Source organism: Littorina saxatilis, linkage group LG16 (assembly GCF_037325665.1).
Source record: "Littorina saxatilis isolate snail1 linkage group LG16, US_GU_Lsax_2.0, whole genome shotgun sequence".
NCBI lineage: Eukaryota > Metazoa > Mollusca > Gastropoda > Littorinimorpha > Littorinidae > Littorina > Littorina saxatilis.
In genome coordinates this window covers 32,769,195-32,782,877 of record NC_090260.1, presented here as the reverse complement: position 1 = coordinate 32,782,877, position 13,683 = coordinate 32,769,195, and the positions used below count along the sequence as shown (strand labels likewise).

Sequence of the window (13,683 nt, the reverse complement as noted above, 5' to 3'; positions counted from 1 at the left end):
TCAATCTATTTTCTGGGTTAGTTTGCACGTGCAAGTTCTAGAAACTTTGTGAAACCCGGGCCTCTGACTCAGATTGGAGGAAATCTAAAATAAAATTTCAATTTCAAGCAGTTCTACTACGCGCTTGGTTCCCTTCCAGTCGGGGACATTTCTAGTGCACACAAGCCCTGTTGCCTATATCATTGGAATCTTTACACGACTTGACACTTCGGTCCCGGACTTCTACGCCGTATGTGTCAGGTCCGGTTTGGTAGTTGTCCATGATAGAGGAGATTAGGGTTATATTATAAATGATTAAAGGCCCAGTCTGCCTCAAATGGTTTACAGAACGATTTAAATCTCCTCACGAAAAAAGCAGTTCTAACCTTATGGAACACACCTACAACATCATTTAATAGCATTCAATGATACACAGTCCGTTTGAATGGCTATTTAGCTTGCGTAAACCACACACCAGATTTCGTGTTTTATTTTACCCCTGAGCCATCGTGAACCCGTGTGATCCACTTTCCTTAATTTTTTCACAATTTTGTCGTCAGTTTGTGATTTCAACGCGACTCGCTGTATCTGCAAAAGCACGTAATGTTGTACCTCTGAATCTAAAATGCAACAAACTACTGCGAGTCACACAAACAAATTGGCGGCGGTTGGCAAGCGTTATGCAGAAAATTCGTCTGCTTGAAAAACACGACCTTGCGTGAACAGCTTCCGGGCTCCCTTTTTTCAAACTTTCAAAACTTCGAATTGTACTAACCTTGTCTTGATGAAAAAAGAAATCTTTTATGAGTACTTTTATAAGCTGTCAATTCATTTTTTAGATTTTAAAAGTTAGTTCGAGCGCCAAAACGGGGCGTCCGATTGTGGGTTAGACAATCCGTCTGGCCACGCAAAAATACATTCTTTGAAAAATGCTCGCTCTTTACGGAGAGCACCTAGGATGTTCTCAAGCGGTGAGTGTTTAAGCAAAAGGGTGTGTGTCAAAGCCTGACAGTGTCTGGGACCAGACGGTTTATGGGAAGCTGAGTGTGCCTTTAAGGGAAAAGACCAATGAAGAAGGATGCTCCCGACCTGAAAATGAAAAACACAAATGAAAAAAAAGTACGGTTGAAGCAGCTAGCCTGCATGCAACTGAGGTCCCCCCCCAAAAAAAAAAGTTAGTTGTAATGCATGTGCACAAGTACACTTATGCCCGTCTCACACAGTCCCGAATATCCTTGCGATTATGAAAATATTGTATTCGGCAAAAACAGAGAAGAATGGACAGGACAAATATTGAAAATATCAAGCCTTACGAATCCTTGCGAATGGTTGCGAGTGCTTGCGAATTTCTGCCGATTATTGCGAATGCATACGAATCCATATCAGAATTTCTTGCGAAATTATAATATTATGAATGTTGCGAGTGGCCTTGCGAGTGTTGCGAATGCTTGCAAACACCTTACGAATGAAGCGATTGCGCAATCGAATGTTTTAATGGCTCTTGCGACCGAGTTTCTTCTTCACACTATCATATTTTGACCCCATACATAAAAATGTATGCCTGTGGGACATTATTATCCCTTGTCTTGTCTTGTCTTGTCTTTCTTCGTCACTTGTTCTCCAGCCACAAGACAGTGCACATCATTTATAAGTCAAGATAGTACTTTCATCATGCCAAGAGGCGTCAAGAGGGGAGGGAAGGCCCCTCCACCCTTGCTCCTAATATTGACTAATTGTGAATGCGTCTTTATTCACCTGTGACAGGGGAGGCTACCGCTCCTTTCACAGCAGACTCTGCACCCGAGTTGTTGGCCTTAATTAAGTCAACACGCGGTGGATTGTGGAATTCTGTTTGTGATGGGGTCTGGTGGTTTCCGATTGTCTGTATGTTCATGGAAACCTTCGGGTTTGCATAACAGTTTTTATAGGGGTAAGAAATTGGCCCTAACATTTTCAATCATGTTTGATTGCACTTCGCCTCCCGAGGTGATCGTAGTGTTACGGCACTCGGTTACACAACTGTTGCTGATGATAAGTAATGTTTAACGCCCTCACGGTAAAACCCTTAGAGGCATGTTTCCAGGCTTGACCCCGACTTTAGATGGGGGAAAAAAAGAGACAGACGAAAATAAAGAAAAAAATGAAAAGGGCCACCGCAAGGGAGGGATGGTTGTCGCGCTCTAGCTCCCGGTCAACGAGGCACCCGAGCCGGAGGTTGTTGTCAAGTAGCGTCATGGAGTTGGTTTGGAGATCCAGTTGGATCATTATGTGTCAGTGCTGGCAGTCAGCGCTGCCGGTGTGGGTCTCTTTTCACTCGCTGAATGTCTATCAGAGCTAAGTCGCCATAATTATGCCTAACGGTTAACTAACCAAAGAACAGCTACTGAACACACAATGAAACTTCATCGCAAGAAAGCAAGCTAGTTATCAACATGAAGCAAAAAATGGTTCCTTAACTGTTAAAAACAGTCACGCTTAACCAGCTGTCACAATACAGGCCTGAAAGTGGCGAGGGGAAATGTTCATCTTCTCGCCAACTGCGAGTCAAATTGCTGAAACACATTGTTGGTTCGGCTTGTGAAGTTTGCTCTCTGCGAGTCTTTCGGATGAGACGAAAAACCGAGGTCCCTTCGTGTACACTACATTGGGGTGTGCACGTTAAAGATCCCACGATTGACAAAAGGGTCTTTCCTGGCAAAATTGTATAGGCACAGATAAAAATGTCCACCAAAATACCCGTGTGACTTGGAATAATAGGCCGTGAAAAGTAGGATATGCGCCGAAATGGCTGCGATCTGCTGGCCGATGTGAATGCGTGATGTATTGTGTAAAAACAATCCATCTCACACGGCATAAATAAATCCCTGCGCCTTGAATATGTGCGCGATATAAATTGCATAAAATAAAAAATTAAAAAATAAAAAATAAAATCCCTGCGCTTAGAACTGTACCCACGGAATACGCGCGATATAAGCCTCATATTGATTGATTGATTGACGTTCAGAATCACTAGTAAAAGGCCTTTTTTTTTTAAAAACTTTAAGGCCTGCAATATAATGTGCGTTGCAGGATTTTGTTCGCACAAAAAAACAACCGCCTACCTTGACTTAAAGAGAGTTGCTAGCGTGTCATTTGATGCTTTCCGTAAGATAACGGATAATTTGATGCGCATAGATATAAGTTTTCACATTTAGAAATGCAGAAACAACCGCCAACATGGATCAACGAGATTGTATCGTGTGCGTTTTATGAGTTTGCTGCACACGATGCTTTCCGTGAGATTACAGCTAATTTGATCGGCAGAGATACAAGTTTTCACGCTTAGAAATGCACAAACAACCGCCTACCTCGACTCCCCCAAAATTAGAACAAGTATTTCGTTTAATGTTTTTGCTGCATACGACATTGCGTGTGTGTGTGTGTGTGTGTGTGTGTGTGTGTGTGTGTGTGTGTGTGTGTGTGTGTGTGTGTGTGTTTGGATGTACGCGCCCGTGTGTGTGTGTGTGTGTGTGTGTGTGGATGTGTGTGTGTGTGTGTGTGTGTGTATGTGCGCGCGCGCGCGTGTGTGTGTGTGTGTGTGTGTGTGGCTGGCTGGCTGGCTGGCTGGCTGGCTGTGATCATTATCATCATCATCATCATCATCATCATCATCATCATCATCTGTGAGATTACAGTTAATTTGATCCGGAGATATAGTTTTCACACTTAAAAATGCAGAAACAACAGCCTACCTCGACTGTCAAATACCTTGAACGAGTATTTCGTTTTATGTGTTTGCTACATACGTATACGACATGGGGATGGGGGGGGGGGTGGGGGATGGGTGGGTGTGTGTTATAATGGTGCTACCTTGCACACGTCTGTGAGCGATCGTCGGTCCTTCATTGAATGTTTCGGAAGCAACATTGACAGGTTTTGCACTTGTTTTTGTTTCCTTTCCATAATTATGTGTGCCTCTCGTTCTCGAAGGAGGCCGATCCCGCATAACGATCAATACCGTGGTCCATATGTAGAACTGGAACGGGAAACCGCCGGCAAAAAAAGACTAGAATTAGAGAACTATAGACATTTTCTCACCGCATGCAAGAGAGCATACAGAAAGACAATGAACTATAGTCGAAACTGTCTCTAACGACCACGCAAGGGTCAGACCGAAAGTGGTCGCTATAGCCCGATGATGGCTCTGAAAACGTAAATTACAAAGTAAAGTAACTCGCCTGAGCCCGGTTAGCTCAACTGGTAGAGCACAGGACTTGTGATCATAAGGTCGCAGGTTCGACTCCGAGACGGACACGGATCAACTGTATGTGCAGTCCCAGATACGGTATCCTTGGCCCACCCCTGTGTCACCACAGTGGCACGTAAAAGACCTCGGTCATTCTGCCATAAGTGCAAATGGCTGATACCACCTAAACACGCATGCACTTGTGCATGTCATCAAAAGCCGCGAGGGCGTAAAACTCGAATGATCATATACTCCATATCTTTCCGCGAAAGCAAAAACAAAAAAACAAAACAAAACACTTTAACCCAGGTGAGAAGGACAACATTGGTTATTTTTCTTCACATGCACAATGTATTTTTCACCATAAGGGGTTAAATTCATATTTCCAAGGCCAACATACTCCAGCGTCACCGGGGGCTCAGCCGCTGGACCCCGGCCAGGGGACTTAGCCTACACGGCCCGCTGGCCTCCTAAACCCTCGGCGTTATTCATTTCCTCAAAAATCATTTTCTCTGGAATGGATTGCCTGGTACACAGACGACCGGATAGAATCGAAAAAGCTCCTGAAACCCATGTCAGCGTACGTATAGGGATGAAGAAAACACAAAATAACCAGCGTATACTACTACCCCGAAAACGGAATACGACTGCGTGAGATGGCAGAGAGAGAGAGAGAGAGAGAGAGAGAGAGAGAGAGAAAGAGAGAGAGAGGGAGAGAGAGAGAAAGAGAGAGAGAGAGAGAGAGATCAAATCAAATCAAATCAAATCAAATTTTATTTTACGAGGGTTGTGGCATAAGCAATATAAACGAGCTTCTTTTAGAGAGAGAGAGAGAGAGAGAGAGAGAGAGAGAGAGAGAGAGAGAGAGAGAGAGAGAGAGAGAGAGAGAGAGAGAGAGAGGAAGAGAGAGAAAGAGAGGGGGGGAGAGAGAGAGAGATAGAGAGGGAGAGAGAGAGAGAGAGAGAGAGAGGGAGAGAGAGAGAGAGAGAAACGGTCATACACGTAAAACACCACTCATGCGGAAAACGAGTGCATGTGGGAGTTGCACCTGTCTTCAGGCATTCAATACACCCCATTTTGATCACGTCATTCGCACACTGTCCCTCTCCCGCCCCTGATTATATTTAGTCAAGTTTTGACTAAATATTTTAACATCGAGGGGGAATCGAGACGAGGGTCGTGGTGTATGTGTGTCTGTCTGTCTGTGCGTGTGTGTGTGTGTGTGTGTGTGTGTGTGTAGAGCGATTCAGACTAAACTACTGGACCGATCTTTATGAAATTTGACATGAGAGTTCCTGGGTATGAAATCCCCGAACTTTTTTTTTCATTTTTTTGATAAATGTCTTTGATGACGTCATATCCGGCTTTTCGTGAAAGTTGAGGCGGCACTGTCACGCCCTCATTTTTTAACCAAATTGGTTGAAATTTTGGTCAAGTAATCTTCGACGAAGCCCGGACTTCGGTATTGCATTTCAGCTTGGTGGCTTAAAAATTAATTAATGACTTTGGTCATTAAAAATCTGAAAATTGTAAAAAAAATAAAAATTTATAAAACGATCCAAATTTACGTTTATCTTATTTTCCATCATTTGCTGATTCCAAAAACATATAAATATGTTATATTCGGATTAAAAACAAGCTCTGAAAATTAAATATATAAAAATTATTATCAAAATTAAATTGTCCAAATCAATTTAAAAACACTTTCATCTTATTCCTTGTCGGTTCCTGATTCCAAAAACATATAGATATGATATGTTTGGATTAAAAACACGATCAGAAAGTTAAAACAAAGAGAGGTACAGAAAAGCGTGCTATCCTTCTTAGCGCAACTACTACCCCGCTCTTCTTGTCAATTTCACTGCCTTTGCCATGAGCGGTGGACTGACGATGCTACGAGTATACGGTCTTGCTGAAAAATGGCATTGCGTTCAGTTTCATTCTGTGAGTTCGACAGCTACTTGACTAAATATTGTATTTTCGCCTTACGCGACTTGTTTTGTTTTTATATTTAGTCAAGTTTTGACTAAATATTTTAACATCGAGGGGGAATCGAGACGAGGGTCGTGGTGTATGTGTGTGTGTGTGTGTGTGTGTGTGTGTCTGTCTGTCTGTGTGTGTGTGTGTAGAGCGATCTTTATGAAATTTGACATGAGAGTTCCTGGGTATGAAATCCCCATACGTTTTTTTCATTTTTTCAATAAATGTCTTTGATGACGTCATATCCGGCTTTTCGTGAAAGTTGAGGCGGCACTGTCACGCTCTCATTTTTCAACCAAATTGGTTAAAATTTTGGTCAAGTAATCTTCGACGAAGGCCGGGGTTTGGTATTGCATTTCAGCTTGGTGGCTTAAAAACTAATGAGTGAGTTTGGTCATTAAACATCTGAAAATTGTAAAAAAATTATGTTTTTTATAAAACGATCCACATTTACGTACATCTTATTTTTTTATCATTTTCTGATTCCAAAAACATATAAATATGTTATATTTGGATTAAAAACAAGCTCTGAAAATTAAAAATATAAAAATTATTATCAAAATTAAGTTGTCGAAATCAATTTAAAAACACCTTCATCTTATTCCTTGTCGGTTCCTGATTCCAAAAACATATAGATCTGATATGTTTCGATTAAAAACACGCTCAGAAAGTTAAAACGAAGAGAGGTACAGAAAAGTGTGCTATCCTTCTCAGCGCAAGTACTACCCCGCTCTTCTTGTCAATTTCACTGCCTTTGCCGTGCGCGGTGGACTGACGATGCTACGAGTATACGGTCTTGCTGCGTTGCATTGCGTTCAGTTTCATTCTGTGAGTTCGACAGCTACTTGACTAAATGTTGTATTTTCGCCTTACGCGACTTGTTGTTTTTCGTTTTTATATGAATGTCTGTGTATATATGTGATTAGAGTGGTCCCTCTCAGGGCGAGGGCTGGTTGAATAAAAGCTCGTTTATATTACTCAGGCTATAGTCCTTAATTGACTTAGCCTTGTGTGCATGTAGGACGTTTTAATATTCATTACACACATGCAACAACCCTCGTAAAATAAAATAAAATGTGATTTGATTTGATGAGTCGTACTTTCCAGGTATACGCGAGTTGTCTCAACGTGATGTGTACAACACTCGTAAAATAACATAAAATAACATAAAATAACATTTGATTTGATTTGATTTGATGATTCTTACTTTTCAGGTGTACACCAGTTGTCTCAACGTGATGTGTACAACACTCGTAAAATAAAATAAAATAACATTTAATTTGGTTTGATTTGATTTGATGATTCTTACTGTCCAGGTGTACGCGAGTTGTCTCAAGGTGATGTGTAACCGCGAAGCAAACGGGACCGACATCTCACAGGGCACCTGTCGAACTCTGACTCGGGCCGCTGACCTCTGTGACGTCAGAGTGGGACGCAAGCTGGACGGGTCATATGCCTGGGTTGACCCCTACATGTCGCTCACTCACCTGCTGGACAGACACGCTCCTCAGTGTAGAACCAATGCCTAGAAGAAAAGCTGGTTTCCATAAAAAAAAGAGAAAAAAAAAGAACCGATGCCTGGAAGCTTAATTATCAGGTTATCCGTGGACTTTTTAAGAGCAAAGGTGTTTTTGTAGGAACCTTAAGATCTGAGAAACAAAGAGAAGTACGAGTACGTAAGCGGTTTAAATGCATACGACATTTGACACAAGAGGAAGCTGAACAGGCACGCCCCTAGCCCTCAGTGTAGAGCCAATGCCTAGAAGCTTGCCCCCCGCGGGTTAGGGGGAAGAATTTACCCGATGCTCCCCAGCATGTCGTAAGAGGCGACTAACGGATTCTGTTTCTCCTTTTACCCTTGTTAAGTGTTTCTTGTATAGAATATAGTCAATGTTTGTAAAGATTTTAGTCAAGCAGTATGTAAGAAATGTAAAGTCCTTTGAACTGGAAACTTGCATTCTCCCAGTAAGGTAATATATTGTACTACGTTGCAAGCCCCTGGAGCAATTTTTTGATTAGTGCTTTTGTGAACAAGAAACAATTAACAAGTGGCTCTATCCCATCTCCTCCCATTTCCCCGTCGCGATATAACCTTCGTGGTTGAAAACGACGTTAAACACCAAATCTGCCGTGTGCTGACAAAACCGAGTAAGTCCATTTTTTTCAAAAATGATATTTTTTGTTCATCAAAGCTTAGAAATTAAGGCGCACCTTATGTGTAAATTGTGACTTTGTAAAATAAATAGATAAGGAGATATAAAAAAGTAAGTCCACACCTTAAAAACTGTTTTAAGTACATCTGCCATGTGCTGACAAAACCGAGTAAGTCCATTTTTTCCCCAAAATGATATCTTTTTGTTCATCAAAACTAAGAAATCAAGAAGCAGCCTGTGTGTAAATTTTGACTTTGTAAAATAAATAGATAAGGAGATATAGAAAAGTAAGTCCACACCTTCAAAAATTTCTCCAAAAAAATTACATGTCAATTTGCTGGTAAAACCAAGTAAGTCCATCCACCAATCACAAGAACCTTTATGACGCTATAACCAATCAGAATGCAATGTTTTTGCCAGTATGACGTCAAAGTCAATCCGAATATTCTTGCGGCATTTTACTTCGTTAGTAGTAGGGGTGCTAGTTTTGGTGCAAGCATGGCTGCTAAAGAAGAAGTGTTGTCAAGAGAAATGACAAAACAGTGAAAATGACATTACGAATTTGCACAAGATGGAGAGAGAGAGAGAGAGAAGAGAGAGAGAGAGAGAGAGAGAGAGAGAGAGAGAGAGAGAGAGAGAGAGAGAGAGAGAGAGAGAGACTAAACAGGGAGAGAGTGAGAGAGGGGAAAGAAATCAGGGTCGAGGGGGGGGGGGGGGGGGATGGAGGGAGAGAGAGAAATAAAGGGAAAGAGGAATTAGGGAGGGAGGAAGAGAGTAAGAGGGAGAGAGATAGCGAGAGAGGTAGGGAGGGATAGAAAGAGAGATGGAGGGAGGAAAAGAGAGTGATAGGGAGGGATAGAGGGAGGGAGAGAGAGAGACAAGGATCGTCAGGAGAATTATATATAGATAGAGAAGAAAAATGTTTAAAATAAAACGTCATAAGGTGACGTCATTATGTCTCGCCTTATCGAATGAGGTCATTTGTGTGTTCTAAACTTTAAATGACGTCATTTATGAGTTCTAAACAAAATGACGTATTTTCTGTATGGGTCGTCTGGCAAGAATTTTAAAACTATCATTATAGGAAAATTGGGAACCCCTTGGACTTACTTGGTTTTGTCAAAACATTCATGCACACTTAAAAAGTTGTTTTTGGTTGTGGACTTACTTGTTCATATTTGCTTATCTAAGCACTCTAAAAAGTAAAAATTAGCACACAAGATGCGCATTGATTTCTTCTTTTTGATGAACAAAAAATATCATTTTGAAAAAAAAAATGGACTTACCAAAGCGGAAGGTCGTGGGTTCGAATCCCGGCCGCACCTGACGGGTAATTAAGGTGAAGATTTTTCCGATATCCCAGGTCAACTTACGTGCAGGCCTGCTGGTGCCTTAGCACCCTTCGTGTGTACACGCAAGCACAAGACCAAGTGCGCACGGAAAAGATCGTGCAGTCCAAAGCAGAGTTCGGTGGGTTATAGAAACACGAAAATACCCAGTATGCTTTCACCGAAAACGGCGTATGGCTGCCGAAATGGTTTTGTAAAAACGGTCATCCACGTACAAATCCACTCGTGCAAAAGCACACGTGTACGTGGGAGTTTCAGCCCACGAACGCAAAAGAAGAAGAAGAAGCAGAACTAAAACGCCTTCACAAAAATTGCGTCCTCGCTGTTAAAACCCCGTCAATCGGGACAGTGAATGTTTCCGTAGCATGTCCACACAGCACCTGAATTGCTTAATATCAATTCAAACGTAACACATCTATAAATAGATTCAGGAAACATTGACACCTGCAATAAAATCACTTTCGTGCCTGTGCTAGCATTTTAATGTCCAGAAATATTTCTTAATAACAATTTTAAGAGACGATTTTTAAGACATCAAACCCGGGTAAATAGTGTTTGATTTGAATTTCGAATAATGTGATTTAAGGCTGTAACTATAGTAGTAACCGTACCACCCAAACTTACAACAACAAAACATTACCGGAACAAAAAAACATGCCGTGTAGCTTATAACATTGTACGTGAATAATATGTATTTTAGCAGATCACCGCAATCTGATATGGTCATCATTCTCCAAGGCACTCAAACTAACACTTACGTACACAGTCATACACAAGAACCAGCTTTAATTCTTGACTGGACATAGTCCTTAGATCAGGACTGGTTTTAATCAGAACAAACACACAAACGCACACATTGTTAAAGGTTCGCTTCGAAAGTATCTGTGAGAATCGTACCGAAATGAGCCAGAGCGTTGTTTAGAGATCAAATAAGCAAAGGGAAGTAAGCGCTCTAATGTGCACACGGCATGTGTAATAGAGTAAGCGAGAGTTATACGGAACGTTTCTCCTGGCACCTGAGAAAATAACGCATTGAAATGAACAAGCGACTTTCATCCTCAAAAAAAGCATTACTTTTTCTTCCAAATGTTTTGACAAAACCAAGTAAGTCCACTTGCTTAGATCTGTCAAATTTTTTAGATCTGATATAATGGAAAAAAGTGACAAAGCCAAGTAAGTCCACAAAATGCCCAACATAACAAAAACCATCCATCAGATCATTATCAAACTCGGGTTGTAAACGTACATTAATGCTATTTATCTTATTATCTCTGTAGGTTGATCAAGATAATCGTCGCTTTTGAGAAATGTAATAAAACAGAAAAAGTCGTTTATCTCAGAACTAGCTTCAGTGGACTTACTCGGTTTTGTCAGCACACGGCAGAAATAAAGAAAGAAAGAAATCCTAGAAGCTTTTCAGGTTCTCCGTGGTCGTTTAAGAGAAGCTGTTTAAATTCATACGACATTTGACTCAAGTAGAAGTGAAGAGTTATATCTATGCGGACCCAATCTTCTGGCACCTGAGAGAATAACAAGCATTGAATTAATTAACAAGCATTGAATTAATTAACAAGCATTGAATTAATTAACAAGCATTGAATTAATTAACAAGCGACTTTCATATTTATAAAAGCATGATCGCCGCAGTCTCATATATTCCTCATTTTCCAAAGCACTCTAACTAAAATGTACGAATATACATAAGAACCGGCTTACTTCCCTTTGAATCTCAGATCTTAAAATAGCTCTCTGCCTCGTTTAGATTCTTAGACTGATAGGAACTTACACTGAATTGTGGCAGAAAGGAAGTTGGTGAAAATGTTGGGAGGTGTCAACTGTTTCATCCAATAAACTTTTGTTCTGCCTGCTGTGTGTTCGTGTTTGTTTGTTTTTTGTGTGCCCGTCATAAAAACAACAACAAGGCAGATGCATTTGAGTGCAGATGTTTGAGATGAGCCCGTTTATTGTAAAACCAGTTATATGACCGCAAAGGCCATCCGTTCCCAAACCATATTCAGCCAACAGATCGATTGTACATGAGGTAGTGGCAATTCAGTGGAACCTACATCAGACACACCCCCAACATCAAATTCACAAAAGCGAGGTCTCCAATTTTTGAATGAACCAAACGCTAGAACCGCTAAAACGGAATACGTTTGGCATGTCATTGAAAAGAAAAATCAAGTTTGTATTTAAAACAGTCAGTTTTGTTCGCCTATATTGTCATTTATGTAAAATCTCCACGGTCAAATCGAAGTTTTGTTTTCACCTTGATGAACCAAAGAAAGGACTAAGTTTATATCTTAATACATTTGGAGGTCTGGTAAAATCACAACAAAGCAACTTGTGAGCTGATATATGTAGACAGACAAGAAACACAGGAACTGATCACAAAGCTCTTTGGAAAAACTCATAAACCAACCCACACCCTCAATAACTTATTTCCCCAAAAGAATAGCATCGGTACCTGCCTTTGATCTCCAGAGCAAACATATTTCCACTCTGTCTTCTTCCTTTGAAGCGCCTAATGTGATGTTTTTTCTCAAGTTTACCTCGAAAGTGGGGGTTGCGCCCTATATAACAAAGCGCCTTATAGTCCCGAAAATACGGTAACTCTTTTCTCCAGAGAGAACTCTTTTATTTGAATAGGTCAAGGAACAGTGCAGGGGTCACAGAGGTTACAGCATTGCTGAAGCAACGATTTGTCTTTTGTCGCAGATTCCGATGTAAACAGTTAAAAGCTTTACACAACTTTCCCACAGATGCCTTCACATACCTTTAGTGTTGCCAGTCAAACGAAACTGTATGCGGTTTGCCAGTTCGCATCTCCCGCCAAAATGTAATTAACATTTTCTGTGAACACGTTCTCGGGCTCAAGGCTGTGTGCTGTATGCCAAAATGGACCCACATACCATCTTTTACAATTTTCTTTCGTAAACAAACACAATGTCTTGACATAAAGTACCCACAATAGAAAGAATAGTCAAAGAGATAATCACCGAGACTAGTAGACTTCGATGTTGGCATTTGACGTAATCAGTTCACGTTCGGGACATTATGTGAGCCTGGTCGAGGGCGACTCTTTCCTGCCCGCAGAATGCTCAAATTGAATTCGTACACCATTTGCAGTTTTTGACTCCTTGCATGAAAGGGAATGAAACTTGGTATGTTTTCAAACGGATAGCTGCCTGGGGCATAACTGAAAGCCCTAGGGGCTCCGCGTACCTGGACGTGACAAGGTCCGTAACGTTGAAGGCACACTCATAATCATTATGAAAATAGTTTGGCTCACCATCTCAGATCTGACTAGGTTTTTACATGGGATAAGACCATCCCTCCACTGTGTCACATACCCAAACTGAACACCCTGACAGCTTGCTGAGGTCAGGTGAGTTAGTGTCTGTTGGTGAATCGATTTCTTCAAAAACCTTTACGAAATTGATATATTTGAGAAAGTCCCTTTGTTCACCGAGAGCACCCAGTCAGTTTATTTCTATGTGTGTGTATTCATGGTTTGTGTGTCTGTGTAAAGGCGTATGTGTGAGTGAATGCGCCCGTGCGTGTGTGTGTGTGTGTGAATGTGCGTGCGTTCGTGCTTGCGTGTATGATGTGAAGGGTGTGTGTGTGTGTGTGTGTGCGCGTGTATAAATGTGTGTGTGTGTGTGAAGGTGCGTGCGTGCGTGCGTGTATGTCTATGCGTGTGTGTGTGTGCGTGCGTGCGTGGTTTCGTGCGTGCCTGTCTGTCCGTGTGTAGCAGTACGGAATATATTTCTTGACCTATCGAGACGACCTGATAATATTGTTTTCTTGTTTAAGCGAAGATAGTCAAACGCACATACTTTCACACACACACACACACACACACACACACACACACACACACACACACACACACACACACACACACACACACACACGTGTACACAAACACGTACACAAACACGTACACACACACACACACACACACACACACAGAAGTTCATCAAGATTGTAAAGA

The 13,683-nt window shown here is 41.4% G+C and overlaps 1 protein-coding gene across 1 annotated transcript in view; it reads left to right on the top strand.

The window, feature by feature from the left end:
• LOC138950868 (uncharacterized) overlaps positions 1-8,158 on the top strand; it is a 30,225-nt gene extending 22,067 nt beyond the window's left edge. The window contains exon 2 of the mRNA XM_070322578.1: positions 7,501-8,158. Within this exon, the coding sequence (XP_070178679.1) occupies positions 7,501-7,713 (213 nt within the window). The 3' untranslated portion in view covers positions 7,714-8,158. The remainder of the gene's footprint in view (positions 1-7,500) is intronic.
• The last annotated feature ends 5,525 nt before the right edge of the window (positions 8,159-13,683 follow it).